Source organism: Schistocerca serialis, chromosome 9 (genome assembly GCF_023864345.2).
Source record: "Schistocerca serialis cubense isolate TAMUIC-IGC-003099 chromosome 9, iqSchSeri2.2, whole genome shotgun sequence".
NCBI lineage: Eukaryota > Metazoa > Arthropoda > Insecta > Orthoptera > Acrididae > Schistocerca > Schistocerca serialis.
In genome coordinates, this window is record NC_064646.1 from 69,910,330 (window position 1) to 69,930,608 (window position 20,279).

The window sequence follows — 20,279 nt, forward strand, 5'->3', positions numbered from 1 at the left end:
GGGACTGTCAAGCATTGCAGAGGATGGTTGTACAAAACTGCATCAAATTAGTGAAAGAAATCACTCATGACATCCAAAGTGTTGCCACCAGTCCAGCTAGCACAATGACTGTGTGTTGGTAGTTAAAAAGATGAGGTACAATGGTTAGGCAGCTCCTCATAACCCACACATTTCTGTAGTCAATGCTATGTGATGCTTGCATTTGAGTAAAAAGCAATGCCACTGGATAGTCAGTGACTGGAAATCAGTGATTTGGGGTAATAAGGCACTATACACTGTGGCAATCTGATGTAACAGTTTGGGTTTGGCGAAGGCCTAAAGAACTTCCTAAGAAATTTTGGTCTTATGTCAAAGTGGTAGGTGGATCAAAACAAAATGTCCAGACACTCTGTGACCAAAATGGAACTGAAACAGAGGATGACAGACTAAAGGCTGAAATACTAAATGTCTTTTTCCAAAGCTGTTTCATAGAGGATGACTGCACTGTAGTTCCTTCTCTAGATTGTCTCACAGATGATAAAATGGTAGATATCGAAATAGATAACAGAGGGATAGAAAAACAATTAAAATTGCTCAAAAGAGGAAAGGCCGCTGGACCTGATGAGATACCAGTTCGATTTTACACAGAGTACGTGAAGGAACTTGCCCCCCTTCTTGCAGCGGTGTACCGTAGATCTCTAGAAGAGCGTAGCATTCCAAAGGATTGGAAAAGGGCACAGGTCATCCCCGTTTTCAAGAAGGGACATCGAACAGATGTGCAGAACTATAGAACTATATCTCTAACATCGATCAGTTGTAGAATTTTGGAACACATATTATATTAGAGTATAATGACTTTTCTGGAGACTAGAAATCTACTCTGTAGCAATCAGCAAGGGTTTCGAAAAAGACGACCGTGCAAAACCCAGTTCATGCTATTCATCCATGAGACTCAGAGGGCCTTAGACTCGGGTTCCCAAGTAGATGCTGTGTTTCTTGACTTCCGTAAGGCATTTGATACAGTTCCCCACAGTCGTTTAATGAACAAAGTAAGAGCATATGGACTATCAGACCAATTGTGTGATTGGATTGAAGAGTTCCTAGATAACAGAACACAGCACGACATTCTCAATGGAGAGAAGTCTTACGAAGTAAGAGTGATTCCAGGTGTGCCGCAGGGGAGTGTCGTAGGACTGTTGCTATTCACAATGTACATAAATGACCTAGTGGATAACATCGGAAGTTCACTGAAGCTTTTTGCGGATGATGATTTAGTATATTGAGAGGTTGTAACAATCGGAAATTGTACTGAAATGCAGGAGGATCTGCAACGAATTGACGCATGGTGCAGGGAATGGCAATTGAATCTCAATGTAGACAAGTGTAATGTGCTGCGAATACATAGGAAGAAAGATCCTTTATCATTTAGCTACAATATAGCAGGTCAGCAACTAGAAGCAGTTAATTCCTTAAATTATCTGGGAGTAGGCATTAGGAGTGATTTAAAATGGGATGACCATATAAAATTAATCGTTGTTAAAGCAGATGCCAGACTGATTCATTGGAAGAATCCTAAGGAACTGCAACCCAAAAACAAAGGAAGTAGGTTACAGTACACTTGTTCACCCACTGCTTGAATACTGCTCACCAGTGTGGGATCCGTACCAGATAGGGTTGACAGAAGAGATTGAGATCCAACAGAGGGCAGTGCACTTCGTTACAGGATCATTTAGTAATCTCAAAAGCGTTATGGAGATGATAGATAAACTACAGTGGAAGACTCTGCAAGAGAGATGCTCAGTAGCTCGGTACGGGCTTTTGTTGAAGTTCCAAGAAGATACCTTCACTGAGGAGTCAAGCAGTATGTTGCTCCCTCCTACGTATATCTTGCGAAGAGACAATGAGGATAAAATCAGAGAGATTACAGCCCACACAGAGGCATACCGGCAATCTTTCTTTCCACAAACAATATGAGACTGGAATAGAAGGGAGAACTGATAGAGGTACTCAAAGTACCCTCCGCCACACACCGTCAGGTGGCTTGTGGAGTATGGATGTAGATGTAGAACTTAACATGCTATCATGTGTAGTGCCAGCACCGAAGTACAGAGGTGGTGGCATTATGGTCTGGAGGTGTTTTTCATCATTGTGCTGTAGTCCCCTCCTTGTCCAACAGAAAATGCTAACTACTTAAGGACATGAACACATTTTACAGCATTGAGTACTGTGTACAGTAGAGGAACAGTTTGGAAACAATGATTGTATGAGCATAACAAGCCCTGTAGTAAAGCAGCATGTCTGAGGCAATGGTTTGTTGACAATAATATTCCTGAAGTTGACTGGTCTGCCCAGAGTCTTGACTTGAACCCAATGAAAACATTAGGGATAAGTTAGAAACATCAACTTTGTTCCAGACCCCAGTGTCCAATACCACTTATTGCCCTTGTTTCAACTCTCTGCCATTCCTCCACAAACATTCAGTCACCTCACTGAAAGTGTACTGAGCAGAGTTCAAGCAGTTACAAAGGCAAAAGCTGGACACGCACCATATTAATGTCCTTCTAATAGCTGTCCAGATACTTTTGCATAGATAGTATAATTGGAGCGGTGGAACAAAGAACCTTTGCTGACCAATCAGTGGTAAACATATACCCTTGGTGAATTTTGCAGATTGCCATGGAACAGAAGACATTTAGAGGCAGTCCTCCTGTGGGGGACTTACTGCCACATCTGATATGAGTCACTTTTATGTCTCCTAGGAGACTGCCTCGTGAGGAGTATAAAGTGATGACGACGAGTGAATCATTGCTTTTAGATGTGTGGTTCCGCCCAGATGGATTGCTACCATACATGCAACCCGTGCTTCCTGCCATCATGCACTCAGTTAGAAAACAAGATGCTTTACCATCAACACACACCACTTGGTAATAAATGCACTAAAATATCTGAGTAAATGTCAACCTGCCCACACTATTTATCTCACTGTAAAAGTAACACTCAGGATGGAGACACAGATTACCATAAATTCAAGAGAAATACTGCTTGTTTGTTTGTTTGTTAGTTTTTTGATGAAAGATATTGCTATGTTCAGATGCTTCACAATAAAATATAAAGTCATTTTTAAAAGGTAACGACCATCACAATTATTCATGTGGATGTACAAGCAGTTGTTGAGGTACCTAAATTACGATCTTGCTGCTAGCTCACCTAAGCCTGTTTTTCAATTGATTGCAAACATCATACTAAGTAAAATTATTTTAATAACCGTACCTAATTACAACTTGACACATAAAGGATTTTAATTTAATTACTGTAAATAAGCTCTTCGAGTTTGAAAGCAAAATAAATCTATCACCACAAATGATTTGCCTATAGTGCTGTTAATGACGGTTGCCACATTAAATAACTTCCCAGTGTGGAGCTGAAAAATTGTTCAAAGGTGTATAAGGTATTTATAAATTAATTATACAAAAGCAACCTTTAATTGTGGAAAGAGTAACTAACTTATAGAAATGTTTGATACAGTGCTGACTGTATATCTACAAGTTTTATTCCTGCCTAACACCATTAGTTCCCGAATTTCCCACTAGATAGCATGCACAGATGAGTTACTGCACGTCATCATAGGGTCATATAATGGTCAGAGCATGCACAGTGTTGTTTATGTTTCATGAATCCAAGTACGCTACTACAGTCGAGACAATTCAGGACGAAATATCGCAAGTCACTGCCTCAAAGGCAAATGGTTAGTAATTGGTGCAATCATTTCACCAAAATTGTCTGCACATCACATAGGGTCGGCCAGCAGTCTTGGATGATGCTATTAAAAAAGTTCTACAGTGTTACAAGAGGTGGCCACACCGAATATTGGTAAATAAAACTTGAAGATATATTTAAGTCAGTGCTCTACCATACATTTCTTTAAGTTATGTACCTTTTCCACAATTAAAGATTACTTTTGCATAACTAATTTATAAACACCTTGTGTATCAGCAAAATGCTATGTCATCCAACCATCTCAAATGACAAAGTCAGTGCATAAGTAGTTATCCAAGGCACTAAATGTGAATTCCAACCTACTTCTACATAATAGGAGTAGTGGCAGAGTGTAGAATGTAACTACAGTACGTACTAAATTCCTGGCCAGTCTCATCTCGCAGGCGCTTTGACTCATCCGTCTGTCCATCACGGACACGCATCAGCATGTCGATGGAGTCCTCTCGCACTATGCCATTTTTCTTGCGGTAAGCCATTGTCTGTAAACAACGAAAGCCATCATAGAGCAGACTAACATTTAGGAGTTCATAACTGGAGAGTGGTTTCCTCAAGAAGAAGTTTATGGAATGTAGTTGCACGATAAACACACTGAGAAAATTTTTAAAGCACTTCAGTAAAACAAGCACACATGTGACAGCATGTGTACCTAATACATTCCAAAACACTGCACACAAAAATGGGATTATCTGGTGCTTATACCTTAGGTTTTATTGGTGATAAAAGAATTTTGGATAGCCCTTCGGCTAGGCACCATTTGTATACCCAGTATCCTACAATACAGGGTCAAAGAATGACTATTATGCACTTCCTCCTCCTTAGGCAAATGGAGCATATTGGCTGGTTCTTTTTGCATTTAATTTAGTCTACGGTGGGCTTTATGGGACTTATGGAGGCATTAGTTCATGGGCAGTTACCTGGAAGACTCAACAAAAAGGTTTTTTACTATATTGTCACCGTCACCAGCAGACCAAAACCCAGCTGAGCATTCAAAAATGGCTATGCATACAAAATGGCTGAAATTTTTACAAATTATTTCTCAGATCCCCATCCTTGACCAGTTTTGAAAACTTTCTTGATATCTTTATCCATTTCCATTTGTACACATAAAATAGGCATGTGAAATCTGGTATGGGACAAAAACACAGTTTATAAAGTAATGTTTCTTGGAGAAACACGCTGAAAAGTATCTCCATTATCATCACAGAACTCCATGTTGTAGTACTGAAGTGCACAAATTTTTTTGCAGATTAAATTCGGTCTGAGGCGTAAAATTTACTTTGCATTATTTAAGTTTCACGTAAGTAAACTACCTAAATTTTACTGACCAATACATTTCTTTCATATGAGTTACATGCCCTGCTCCAGCATGGAAAAGTAGGAATGAGCAGAAAAATGCTCCTATCAGAGCACAAAAAATGCAAATATGTTCCTTTTTATTTAAGAGAATGACTGGAAAGTGAGGTACCAGGTGCCTCATTCTATCTTCCTCAGCACCTTTAAAAAATTTTTCCAATAATTTTGGCATGCAAACATATTTGCACCACTTTTTTTCTGAGTGGGAATACGTTGTTAGAGGCAGAGAGATGGGAAAAATAATAAATACTGAGAGATAGTAGGCAGTGATTGTGTTGTAGAGAGAGTGAAGGAAACAGTGCAGTCTGAAAGAAACACAAGGGACACAGTGCAGTGGCAGTGGAACGTAGTCGGCAGTGAAAGAACAGTGCTGGGAAAAGAGTGAAGGAGACCATTGCCGGTGGAGGGGGGGGGGGGGGGGGGGGGAATTAAAGAGAAATGGATGGGAGGGAGCCAATGATAAAGAGAGAGTATATGACAATGACAACAAGGAAGAGAGAGATAGTGACAGTGAGAACAGACAGCAGCAACAGGAAGGAAAGAATGAGATATTAGGGAGTGAGAGAGAGCAAGAGGGAGGCAGTGACAGTGAGAGGTGACAGTTATAGTAGGACAAAATGAAGGGGACTATGGCTGTGATGCAGGAGACAATGACAGAGATTATGAGAGTGAGTTGAGCTGAATTAGTGAGTGAGTGAGTGAGTGAGAAAGGGCAGCTGGGAGTGGATAGGTATGAGCAACTTACAGCAGTGAACTGGTGGGTGTGAGTGAGCTACAGTTAGAGGAACTTGCGAGAGTTTGAGGTGAGTAGCATGTCAAAAAGAGTGTGAATATGTTTGAATGCCAAAATTTTTGGGAAAATTTTTAAACATGCCGAGGAAGGAAGAATGAGGCAGCTGGTACCCAATTTTTCTGTCTGAGTCTTATAAATAAACAGGAACATAGTCAATATTTTTTTGTTCTAAGAGGACCATTTCTCCTCTGGAACCCAGTGCTTGAGATTTGTGCATAACATATCGGAAAAAAACTTTAGGTGCTGCGCACTTGAAAACTAGAGCTTTTTTTAGGTGGTCATACCTCTTCAGTAGTCTTATAAAGGAATTCCTCGAACTCCTTCCTGATGACGCTGATGTTGAGCTTCTCGAACAGCTTGGGTGCCAGGAAGCTCATGGCCTGAGCCAGCTGCCCCACCAAATCGTCGCGCATGATCCTTTTCAGGCTCTCCCGCATGGGGGCCTTAGGGTCCTGCAGGGCGCCACCCTTCGTGCCCACAAATGCCGAACACACCGCGTCGGTCGTGTAGCACGCCATCAGCTCCTGCACTTCCACGTTGCTATCTGCAACAGCAAGTTTTAATCTTCAGTCCAAACACTGGTCTGATGCAGTTCTACACACCACTATCATCTCTGCATAACTACTGCAACCGACAACCATTTGAATCTGCTTACTGTATTTAAACTTTGGTCCCCCTACACAAAACCCACCCCTCACTCCACCATTTACCTTCATTACTCAAATAACTGCATTTTCATGCAGCAGGATGGTCACCTGATTCCTTGTTTTAGGTTTGTGATATTTCTCCTCATTCAATTCAGTACCTTTCCATTAGTTATCCAATCTATGCATCTAATCTTCAAGTTTCTTACGTTGCACAACATTTCAAAAGTTCATATTCTCTTCGTATTTGAACATTTTTTTGTTGCAGCTATATAACAAAGCAAGATCATGCAAGTCCGCTTCTAAGTGTCCGTTTACAGGTTCCTTTCAGATACTGTAGAAACCAAAGCAGGGGCACCCGTAGAAGGGGGCTAGTGGTGGCACCCATCCGTACTTAAACTCATTTAGTTTACAAATATGAAGAAGGACATCGAGTTTGAAAATTATCACTAAAAGGACCTGAAAATATAGATAAAACGTCGTAAAAAATGATACACTGGTAACGTGATTTATAAATATAAAAATAGTTTGAAAAGTATCGTTCAAATGTTTTGTGATACAATATGTCTTAAATTGAAAAATAAAATAGATCAAAGAAACATTTGACGCATTTCATTTGCTGTACATGATTTTGGATACCATTCAAAGGTACGCCAAATGTTTCTCCAATTATTTTCCCTACTGTTACGTAAATCATTTCACAAAACTTTGGATCTACTTTTTAAAATTTATTTCTTAATTTTCCAATTTTGTTTGGGAAGCGCGATCTTATTGACGCCATATTTTCTCCGCCAGCGTCTTCTGGTCTCGAAATGTCCTAAATTTCATTTGAATGAAATCATTTTGACAGTTAAGTATCACACCAATGTAATTTCTTATGCGCAAAATAGAAGATTAACACCTCATTCGTCTTCCTAGTTTCTGTTATTCTCGAAATGTTGCAAAATTTAGTGCTTGTTTCGAAAGAAGTCATTTAAAAAATCCAGTATGACACCAATGCAACTTTTTCGAAGCAGACACGTCCTGAAGAGATGAACTTTTTGACACTTCATTTACGTGGCAGCTGTTCGTGAAATATTTCAGTTTTCCTTCAAATCACTAATTAAGTTTTTCTTAATTGCCCTGATTATTTTCAAACAAGTAAACACTTTCTTAAAAAATTAGACCTCAAGACAGTCAATTTGGTACACTATTTCTCCGTTTCCAGCTCTTAGTTCAACTATGAAACTCTGCACAAAATTCATTTTGTCATTTATGGGGCATCTAGTTTTCCCTCATCCCAAACACTTGACCAAGAAATGAGCTTCAGCAACGAAAAACTATATTGGGGGTTAGAACTGAAATCACAAAAAATTTAAAATCGGAATGTTTTCTTAAACTCAATCTTTGAAGATATACGAAAATTGTTGTATAACCAACATATTCCAGTGTATACTGAGGTGACGAAAGTCATGCGAAACTTACCAATATCGTGTCGCATCTCCTTTTTCCCGGCGCAGCAACTAGATTTCACATGGACTCAACAAGTCGTTGGAAGTCCCCTGTAGAAGTACTGAGCCATGCTGCCTATATAGCCGTCCATAGTTGCGAAAGTGTCGCCGGAGCAGGATTTTGTACACGAGTGGACCTTTCGATTATGTCCCATAAACGTTCGACGGAATTCATGTCGTCTGATGTGGGTGACCAAACCATTCTCACGAATTGGCCAGAATATTCTTCAAACCAACCACGATGAATTGCGACCCAGTGGCATGGCGTTTACTCATCCATAAGAATTCCATCGTTGTTTGGGAACATAACGTCCATGAATGGGTGCAAATGGTCTCCAAGTATCCGAAAACAGCCACTTCCAGTTAATGATCGGTTCAGTTGCACAAACGGACCTATAGTTCGCGCATGCCCGCCCAGACGCGGGAGATTGCTGCGTTACCCGTTGTACCCGCCAAGAGAAGCAGCGCCATAGTATAGTTCGCAAACTTACGTTTAGGGGGGAGCGCGCAGTTTATGAAGTAAAGCCACCACGGCCGCATTAACCCTTTCGCTGCTACAGAGACGTGCTCCCCGTATTCCGCGATGTGCGCGGTTTTGTCATCCTTGCATTGCTCGCCTGTGCAGATACATGGTGTTTCGATTGCTTTGACATACTTTATCATTCGATTTCATAAAAACTATTTGGCCCAAAATTTGATTTTTACACATCTTCTTGACTGGTACCTTCCCCCCATAAATTACTTAATTTTGTTTCTATGTTCAACGCAGTTATTATGCAGCATTAGATGTAGTAAACCATTGCACGAAATTTTGAAGGGTTTGCAGATTTGACCTCTGCGTATACTTTCCATATGGTCGATTTTAGTTGCCACTAGAAATTTCAAAAAATTACATTCAAACGAATAAAATTCATGAAGTAAGACACTTCGTAATTGTTCTTAAATAAAGAAAATATTAAACACCGAACACGTTTTGAACTCAGAACCTTTCGCTAAGCAGCCACAAACTTTAACCATTACACTAACGTAGCTTGTCATTCAATGCTACTCCCGGAGGACTTTAAAATATCACGCAAAATACCGACAAACACTGTTGGTATGACTCACGTTTCGTCAAAGTACAATAGGAAATAAACAATTACCACTGTTCTTTATTGCGAAAAAGCGCCTGAATTAGGAGGCTTATTGCTTGTTTGGTTTAATTAATTAATAGAATATGAAGCAATTGGTATAAAGAATGCTTTTTCCAAACTTTCTATAAAAGAAAGTCTGCTATGAAGACATTGCTTTTGTTCAATTACTTTATTTATGACTGAACGTTTCTAAAACTGAAGACACACGTCCGTGCTCTGCACTGCAGTCGAACTCTGGCAATGTCGTTCTCTGTTCATTGGCTGACTATGTTTTGTGACGTCAGATGCGCAGAACGAACCTAAACTTGGCTACCGTCATAAATGACGCGCACTTTAGTCTATTGCATATAAACACAACTGACATCGGGACTCATCTGATCAGGCCACTGTTTTCCAGTCGTCTACGGTCCAACCGATATGGCCACAAGCCGTGGAGAGACGCTGCAGGCGATGTCGTGCTGGTGGTTGTTGTTGTTGTTGTTGTTGTTGTTGTTGCTGTGGTCTTCAGTCCTGAGACTGGTTTGATGCAGCTCTCCATGCTACTCTATCCTGTGCAAGCTTCTTCATCTCCCAGTACCTGCTGCAACCTACATCCTTCCGAATCTGCTTAGTGTACTCATCTCTTGGTCTCCCTCTACGATTTTTACCCTCCGCGCTGCCCTCCAATACTAAATTTGTGATCCCTTGATGCCTCAGAACATGTCCTACCAACCGATCCCTTCTTCTAGTCAAGTTGTGCCACAAGCCCCTCTTCTCCCCAATTCTATTCAATACCTCCTCATTAGTTATGTGATCAACCCATCTAATCTTCAGCATTCTTCTGTAGCACCACATTTCGAAAGCTTCTATTCTCTTCTTGTCTAAGCTATTTATCGTCCACGTTTCACTTCCATACATGGCTACACTCCATACAAATACTTTCAGAAACGACTTCCTGACACTTAAATCAATACTCGATGTTAACAAATTTCTCTTCTTAAGAAACGCTGTCCTTGCCATTGCCAGTCTACATTTTATATCCTCTCTACTTCGACCATCATCAGTTATTTTGCTCCCCAAATAGCAAAACTCCTTTACTACTTTAAGTGTCTCATTTCCTAATCTAATTCCCTCAGCATCACCCGACTTAATTCGACTACATTCCATTATCCTCGTTTTGCTTTTGTTGATGTTCATCTTATACCCTCCTTTCAAGACTCTGTCCATTCCGTTCAACTGCTCTTCCAAGTCCTTTGCTGTCTCTGACAGAATTACAATGTCATTGGCGAACCTCAAAGTTTTTATTTCTTCTCCATGGATTTTAATACCTACTCCGAATTTTTCTTTTGTTTCCTTTATTGCCTGCTCAATATACATATTGAATAACATCGGGGATAGGCTACAACCCTGTCTCACTCCCTTCCCAACACTGCTTCCCTTTCATACCCCTCGACTCTTATAACTGCCATCTGCTTTCTGTACAAATTGTAAATAGCCTTTCGCTCTCTGTATTGTATCCCTGCCATCTTCAGAATTTGAAAGAGAGTATTCCAATCAACATTGTCAAAAGCTTTCTCTAAGTCTACAAATGCTGGAAACGTAGGTTTGCCTTTCCTTAATCTTTCTTCTAAGATAAGTCGTAGGGTCAGTATTGCCTCACGTTTTCCAACATTTCTACGGAATCCAAACTGATCTTCCCCGAGGTCGGCTTCTATCAGTTTTTCCATTCGTCTGTAAATAATTCGCGTTAGTAGTTTGCAGCTGTGACTTATTGAACTGATATTTCGGTAATTTTCACATTGTCAACACCTGCTTTCTTTGGGATTGGGATTATTATATTCTTCTTGAAGTCTGAGGGTATTTCGCCTGTCTCATACATCTTGCTCACCAGATGGTAGAGTTTTGTCAGGACTGGCTCTCCTAAGGTTGTCAGTAGTTCTAATGAAATGTTGTCTACTCCAGGGGCCTTGTTTCGACTTAGGTCTTTCAGTGCTCTGTCAAACTCTTCACGCAATATCATATCTCCCATTTCACCTTCATCTACATCCTCCTCCATTTCCATAATATTGTCCTCAAGTACATCGCCCTTGTATAGGCCCTCTATATACTCCTTCCACCTTTCTACTTTCCCTTCTTTGCTTAGAACTGGATTTCCATCAAAGCTCTTGATATTCATGCAAGTGGTTCTCCTTTCTCCAAAGGTCTCTTTAATTTTCCTGTAGGCAGTATCTATCTTACCCCTAGTGAGATAAGCCTCTACATCTTTACATTTGTCCTCTAGCCATTCCTGCTTAGCCATTTTGCACTTCCTGTCAATATCATTTTTGAGACGTTTGTATTCCTTTTTGCCTGCTTCATTTACTGCATTTTTATATTTTCTCCTTTCATCAATTAAATTCAATATTTCTTCTGTTACCCAAGGGTTTCTACTAGCCCTCATCTTTTTACCTATTTGATCCTCTGCTGCCTTCACTATTTCATCCCTCTAAGCTACCCATTCTTCTTCTACTGTATTTCTTTCCCCCATTCATGTCAATTGTTCCCTTATGCTCTCCCTGAAACTCTGTACAATCTCTGGTTCTTTCAGTTTATCCAGGTCCCAACTCCTTAAATTCCCACCTTTTTGCAGTTTCTTCAGTTTTAATCTACAGTTCATAACCAATAGATTGTGGTCAGAGTCCACATCTGCCCCTGGAAATGTCTTACAATTTAAAACCTGGTTCCTAAATCTCTGTCTTACCATTGTATAATCGATCTGATACCTTTTAGTACGATAGCAAAGGCAATCGCGTCAGCTTTCTGCTGCCATAGCCCATTAACGTCAAATTTCTCCTCGCTGTCCCAACGGACACGTTCGTCGAACATCTCACACTGATTTTTGCAATTATTTCACGCAATGTTGATTGTCTGTTAGCACTGACAACCTTACACAAACGCCACTGCTCTCGCTCGTTAAGCGGAGGCCGTCGGCCACTGAGTTGTCCATGGTATTCTCGGCATACTCTTGCTTCTGAGGATCTCGAAATATTGAATTCCCTAACGATTTCCGATATGGAACGTCCCATGCACATAGCTCGAATTACCATTCCACGTTCATTGTCTGTTAATTCCCGCCGCACAGCCATAATCACGTCGGAAGCCTTTTCACATGAATCGCCTTGAGTACAAATGACAGTTCCGCCGATGCACTGCCCTTTTATACCTTCTGTATGCGATACTACCGCCATTGGTATGTGTTCGTATTACTATCCTATCTGCGTGATACCCAGTGTGCTGAGGTGGTCTCAAAAGTGAGGGCACGTCTGTTGTCGTACAATACATGCTTGTAGGTAGAAAATCTTTGTACATTTGCTGAAACAAGTGGAGCTTACACTTTGATATTTTCCTTTTGTTTTGTAAACGAATCTCAAAAATTCGCACACGAATACTGATTGTTCAGAAATGGGTGTAATGTTTGGTACAAGGTAGATATTTTTGTTTTAATACCTTTATATAGTACAAGTTTACAACAGCAAGCAACGCGACAATGACAATAAGCAGATAAGTCCAATTTATTTACTACATTTACGAATAGGTTCCTGAACAGATACGTTTTTCCTAGAGATGTGTGCATTGTTGGTTTTTTGCCAACATTAAAAGAATGAACTTTTTCAAGAATGGACGTTAAACACAAACATGTAAAAATTAAATAAAATCTTAAAACTATACAGTTTTATGTTAAGCATTATCCTACAAGTTGTGCATGGGTGGGAACACGATCTAGTTCCCATGTAAATTGAGCTGAACGTCGATGTTAAAGCATATGGTATTGGTTAAAAAGAAAAAAAAGTGAAAATGTTATCCATACAAAATTTTTAACAGCAAGGAAACAATTAGTTGAGAGAATAGGGCTTACGATGGTATTAACAAAAAATAACGAAATTTGCGCGAAAACGTAAAATATGAGGACGCGAAAACAGGTTTTACTACAATTACTATACTGTTAGCTGGTTAATGCCTATATCATAGACCAGGTACTAAAGTGCACTGTAGAAACTAAAAAAGTAAATGATGAGCAGATAACTCTTTTCCACAAAGTTTCTAAATCACAGGTAGGGGGGAAATGTTTCACCCCTATCGACGTGATAAAGTGTGGGCATTCCTGAACCAAAGCATCCACCAGATTCTTGGCTGCTGTGTCTCACCGACAAAGTGATTTAGGTAAGAAAGAAGTGAGCACATGGCAAATTGGTGAAAAAAAAACTTGACTCTTTTAAATAAGCAATATGAACTGAAGCTGTGCCTTTTCAATAACAGAAGTAAAGATTAGCTCAACAGAAAAAAGTGTAGTACAGTATAAAGCAAAAGAAGCTGAATATTAGATTGTAGACATCAGACAACAGCAGATGAAATTAAAGAAAATAAAAACAGAAGTAAAGATTAGCTCAACAGAAAAAAATGTAGTACAGTATAAAGCAAAAGAAGCTGAATATTAGATTGCAGACAACAGCAGATGAAATTAAAGAAAATAAAATCTCCGCCATTGCAGTACTGCAGAGAAACTCGTGTCACTGAAGCATCAAAAGAAATTGGTGCTAGCAGTTGTAATATAACTTGTATGCTGCTGAGAGTTTGGCCAGATTAAAGTTTGAGAGGTGCAATGTAAGAGTTAGCTTGGTTGAGGCATGCCAGTGAGGCATATGATGGAAGGGGCTTTCACTGTCATTCACGACCAGTGGCAGATAAACGATGGTTTTTCTCGAAAAAGTTGATGGCCAGGATGAGCTTCTCGTCAACTGAAAGTATGGTTCAAAGTGTAAGACGTGTGCAATGGCGGCGTTTGCTTCATTTTGGAAGATGGCGATAGCTAAATATTTCTTAACTCTGTAATAATTTGATGGTTCATCATAGGACAGGTACAAAGATGACAAGAGTACTCACGACACCGAGTCCCACCTTTAGAGACATTACTATTATAATTATCATAAAAACTATACACGTTAAGTGATAATCATAAACAAATATGTGTGTTCTTACAAATGTCGTTAAAATTAGTAACTGCTGAACTTCTCATAGTACTGGACGATAGTTTAGGGCTGTAGCTATCATTCCTGAAAGCCACACATTTATACATATTTTATTTATAGACTTTTTTCGGGTTTATATATTTCTTACTACCGTATGTAAAGATTTCAGACCATCGTACTCTCCAAAGTTAAAACAGCAATTGAATGCAGTTTGGCAATTCTCATATCTCGCCGTTACATTACCTTATTACACCTGTCTTGATTATTAACTGTTTCCTTAATTATTTAACTAAAAGTTAGTTTGGCCAGCATTAAAGGTAGTTGTAACTTAAAAAAGGGGTACTGTCCATAAAATTTGATACCATTGGATAAGGATAAGATCTGATGTATATTCTTTGTTATTTGTCATAAGTGCATATGCAACAGATCTGTGAATATTTATGACTAAAGTTTTACGTACAGAATATTGTGTTTGGACTCTACAGAACCTGAAGGAAGCTAACATTTATTTAAATCATGTGCCTAATTTGTATCTTTGTTATTAGGGGAGAGTGGGGGAAATACACGCACCTAAGGAAAAATCGATGTGAACCATTCGTTATGTCATTAAAACCTACGAAAATAAGTACATACCATACAATGGACATTTCTCCACATATTCCAATCGTCTATAAATAGTTATAAACAGTACCTTAATTTTGAACATTAAAATAAAAAAAAGTGCAAATGCGTGTTAATCCCCACCCCTGAGGGTAATGACACGCAAAGTACTGGGTAATAACACGAAAAACAAACAAACCATAAAAATGTACAATACTTGCTATTTTTATTTGTTTATTAGTTACTACAAATAGTAAACAGTATATTTAAGAACGAAATAATGTAATTCTAGATACATCTCTTGTAATTTTCGTTTTTTACATTTTCTTATGTGAAAAGAGTTCACTTTCTCATACCATACAGCAAAGATCGCACTTGTAACCTTTTGGAGTGTTCCAGCCACTACATTCTTCATGACTCCATCCACTACAAGAAATACATCGGTACCATAATTCTCCATCCTTCCCAAACTCTCTACAAACTAAACAGACCTCTTCTGAAATCGCCACGTTTTTACCCCTTTTCCCAAGACGTGGCCCCACCTATTTGTTTAACACCTTTAGGAGCCGCAATTCTCTCGGGTTTTGTATTTATGCCCGTTTCATCGACGTTGAACACTCGCCCCTCTTTAAATTTATATTTATCAAATACATGTTCTAAGTTTTTAAAATGTGCATTAACCTCTTCTTCATTAAATGCCTGTATTCTGTTAATGCTAGTTACTTCAGGCTTTCTCATGCTAATACTTGGGTTTCTTTTTAAAAACAGAGCTAGCCAATCCTTTACAGCTAACCTAGATGACTTATCAAAATTGTTTGCAATGTAGTTAGCCTCTGCACACTCAAATGCAATCTTTCGCAGCTGGATGCATGTAATGCCATTGTAATAACATGATCCCTAATCTCATTTTCCTGTTCTGTCGAAAATGTTGGGTTGGACCCTCGGTATTTTTAATGTTCATTGTCGTTCGCAGAGTAGCTTCATCAATCCCGAAAGCTCTCGATACTTCTCTTACTTTTCTTCAAGATTTGATGGCATCAAGAGTCTTACAAAGTTCCTCTTGCGTCTATTTTGCTTTCTGGGTTTTTCTTTTATAATATCTACCCATCTGAGATTAAAAAAAAACTCGTTAGTATTGAAAATATAACCTGCAAGGGGGAATACCACACACTTCAACAGCTGAGTGGCATTACCCCACTGTAAGTTCGATGACTAACCCAAGCATAACTCGGCACCTAATTCAAATAGTGGGACAAATTTACAATTAAATTAAAGGTTTCATCTAGGGTTAGTAGTTGATACGCAAGAATTACATTAAAGCAACTTATAATAGCACTTACCCTGCAAAATACAGCTGACCAAAATTACATGAGACACGCCGAAAATAAACAATACTTCACTACTCCAACAATGCCACTGGAAAATGGCTGGCATAAGCCGCATAGTAGTTGTTACTCCTGCCGGCAGGGTGTAGCACCAACTGGGAACAGCTTGCGCCATTCAAACTGCGTAAATCAGCCTGCGTGGGATTACCCACATGCGTGTAATTCCCCCACCTTCCCCTACACAAATGGTTTTTCATTTTACAAATTTAAGTAAACTGTGAATGTTTTTGGTAGGGAAACACTAGTTCTGACCGGTGCGAACAGTGAGGTGATTGGGCATTCTGGCTCACGAAGTGGCTCTTGGGAGCAAGGAAGGACTCAGGGGAAGTTGAGTTTGCAGACTGTGTCGAGCTGGCAGATGGGTTCAGTAGTCAAGATTTGTGCAGGACAGTCTTCAGGTAACACTTGGTTTACCTGATAACGCGGTAAAAGCTTTATTTTGGGTGGCAAGTGACCACGCGAATACTTTAAGATTCGTTCTGAGCCAGTGGGAAATTTTTGAGAGCTGACTGGAACTTTGACATTTTTGTGAGAATTAGATGATATACAGGATTGAACTTTAAAACTTAGTTCGATTGCACCCTTGGAATTCAAACCAAATAGAATGCAAGGATCTACTCATGAATTCACTCATGTTAATATGTTGAGTGCCATAAGTGGGCTTTATGAGTTGGCGAGCAAGTTCTGTTTGGTTAATGAAATGAGGCTCTGTTTTTTGCGCACCGGCGATGTATGGATAGCACCTGGGGATTATGCTACCATTCTACACTGAAGAGCCAAAGCAACCTGCCTAATACCGTGTAGGGCCCCCTCGATCACGCAGAAGTGTCGCAACGTGACGTGGCATGGACTTCACTAATGTCTGGAGTAGTGCGGAGAGAAATGACACCATGAATCTTGCAGGGCTGTCCATAAAACCGTAAGAGTACGAGGAGGCTGAGCTCTCTTCTGAGCAGCAAGTTGCAAGGCATCCCACATATGCTCAATAATGTTCATGTCTGAGGAGTTTGGTGGCCAGTGGAAGCGTTTCAACTCAGAAGAGTGTTCCTGGAACCATTCTGTAGCAATTCTGGATGTGTGGGGTGTCGTGTTGTCCTGCTGGAATTGCCCAAGCCTGTCGGAATGCACAATGGACATCAACGGATGCTGGTCGTCAGACAGAATGCTTACATACGTGTCACCTGTCAGAGTCGTATCAGGGGGCCCCTATCACACCAACTGCACACGCCCCACACCATTAGAGCCTCCACCAGCTTGAACAGTTCCCTGCTGACATGCAGAGTCCATGGATTTTTGAGGTTGTCTCCATACCTGTACACTTCCATCCGCTCGATACAATTTGAAATGAGATTCGTCCAATCAGGCAACATGTCTGCAGTCATCAACAGTCCAATGTCCATGTTGACAGGCCCAGGCGAGGCGTAAAGCTTTGTGTCATGCAGTCATCAAGGATAAACGAGTGGGCCTTTGGCTCCGAAAGCCCATATTGATGATGTTTCGTTGAATGGTCTGCACGCTGACACTTGGTTGATGGCCCGGCATTGAAATCTGCAGCAATTTGCGGAAGTGTTGCGCTTCTGTCATGTTGAATAATTCTCATCAGTCGTCATTGGTGCAGTTCTTACAGTGTCATTTTCCGACCGTAGCGATGTCGGAGATACGATGTTTTACGGGATTCTTGATATTCACAGTACACTCGTGAAATAATCGTACGGGAAACTCCCCACTTCATCGCTACCTTGGAGATGCTGTGTCCCATCATTCGTATGCCGCCTGTAACACCACGTTCAAACTCACTTAAGTGTTTATAACCTGCCATTGTAGCAGCAGGAACTGATCTAACAGCTGGGCCAGACATTTGTTGTCTTCTATAGGCATTGCCGACATACGAGGTGTGGCTAGAAAAAAACCGGACTAGTACTGGTGAAACAATAAAACGAATGCAATAAGGCTGAAAGTCGCGTGGCCTGTCACGTGACTCTCGCTCCGCCTACTGCTCGAGTTTCATCTGCCTCCTGCACTCAGTCTGCCCGTGGCGTCTGTTTTAAGTAGTTGACGTTTTGTCTGTGCGTCGGAAAATGTTGAGTGTACAGAAAGAACAGCGTGTTAACGTCAAATTTTGTTTCAAACTAGGAAAATCTGCAAGTGAAACGTTTGTAATGTTACAACAAGTGTACGGCGATGATTGTTTATCGCGAACACAAGTGTTTGAGTGGTTTAAACGATTTAAAGATGGCCGCGAAGACACCAGTGATGACACTCGCACTGGCAGACCATTGTCAGCAAAAACTGATGCAAACATTGAAAAAATCGGTAAACTTGTTCGACAAGATCGCCGTTTAACAATCAGAGCAGTGCCTGAGTTAACAGGAGTTGACAAGGAAAGTGTTAGGCAGATTCTTCATGAAAGTTTCAACATCAACAAAGTGTGTTCAAAAATGGTTCCAAAGTGTCTCACAATTGAACAGAAGGAACGCCGGAGAATGATTTGTTCTGACATCCTGGAAAACATTGAAAGTGATCCCACCTTCTTACAAAATGTTATTACTTGCGATGAATCGTGGTTTTTTACTTACGATCCCGAAACTAAACGCCAATCGATGCATTGGAAAACTCCTGGTTCTCCACGACAAAAAAAAGCACGAATGTCAAAATCGAAATTCAAGGCAATGATGATTGTTTTTTTTTTGACATCAAAGGGATCGTGCACATTGATTGGGTATCAGAGGGACAAACAGTGAATCAGCATTACTACATTAGCGTCCTGGCTACCCTACGTGAGCGAGTACGGAGAAAACGGAACGATTTGTGGAGAAAAAAGTCATGGACCTTCACCAAGACAATGCCCCAGCTCACAGTGCGTTGTCAGTGAAGACGTTTTTGGCAAAACACAACATTCCCATCTTAGATCATCCACCCTACTCACCTGATTTGGCCCCCTGTGACTTTTTTCTTTTCCCTAAAGTCAAGTCAGCTTTGAAAGGAACTAGATTTGAGACTGTTGAAGCAGTAAAAGAAAAAGCGACGGAAGTAATGTATGGACTTACCGAAAATGATCTGCAGCATTGCTATGAACAGTGGAAAATTCGTATGGAGCGGTGTAGAGACCGAGGAGGAGAGTACATTGAAGGAGATAACATGAAATTGTAAATAATTGTAAATAAATGTTTTTTCCAGCATCAGTCCGGTTTTTTTCTAGCCGCACCTCGTATCTCTGTATTTGAATCCGCATGCGTATACCAGTTTCTTTGGCGCTTCGGTGTATTTACGCATATAAGCAAGCTTCAGTGCATTGGAGAATTATATTATTTCACGTTTTATTGGTCTATTGTAGGACCACCGTTTTTAACAGTTTCTATGTTTGACTGACTGAATAAAACAGTTCATTCAATTTAAACCTTTTGCTGACAATTATACATTAGAATAAAACAATTTTATTATTTCTATTACTAAGTTTCATTGCATTTTGTTTGACTTAAAAAACTGCATTACCTGCCAATGCTTAGATATTTAGACATCACGAGCACTGCTGTAAGTCTTTTGCTGTGAGTTTAGCTACTGGGCATGAAAGCAGACATGTACAGCCTGACCCTACGACTATATCAAGCTACATTTCTAACAGTGTGCGATTTGCAGGGGGGGGATGGGGGGATTTCCCCCCCCTCTGCATCAGACCATCCCCTCGTCTGGTTTTAGTTTATGCATCCCAACCTGGGACGTTTATTTCCCACGCACTGGAGTAAGACTTTACATATAATTTAAATTTGTGGAGCCGAACACTCAAAGTTTTTAATAAGTGTTACTAATAATATTATTAATATGTTTCAGTTTTCTATCATCAGAATAAGTACAGCTTTTCACAAATGTGCCTCTACTTTTTGAATTCCCCTCGTATATCTGTATGTAGATGATTTTGTAAATAAGCTTTACCTATAATGTACTTTTAAAGATATAACAAGGGATGGCTTGCCTGATAGTGCATATGCGTGAATAGTGAGTTTCGGCATTAACATCTATTTATAAGTATCTGTTTAACCACGGGTAACGCCACGTTCCAAGCTAGTAACATATATAATTCTACTAACCCCCTAAGACATCCCCCCACTGGTACAAGCACAAATCGCACCCCGATTTCTAAAT

The 20,279-nt window shown here is 40.1% G+C and overlaps 1 protein-coding gene across 1 annotated transcript in view; it reads right to left on the reverse strand.

Annotated features, from left to right (window-relative positions):
• LOC126418881 (cytochrome P450 6j1-like) overlaps nucleotides 1–20,279 on the reverse strand; it is a 141,706-nt gene that overhangs the window by 44,103 nt on the left and 77,324 nt on the right. The window contains exons 4-5 of the mRNA XM_050085882.1: nucleotides 6,187–6,446; nucleotides 4,112–4,235 (exon numbers count right to left, since the gene is read on the reverse strand). Coding sequence (XP_049941839.1) covers nucleotides 4,112–4,235; nucleotides 6,187–6,446 — 384 coding nt within the window. The remainder of the gene's footprint in view (nucleotides 1–4,111; nucleotides 4,236–6,186; nucleotides 6,447–20,279) is intronic.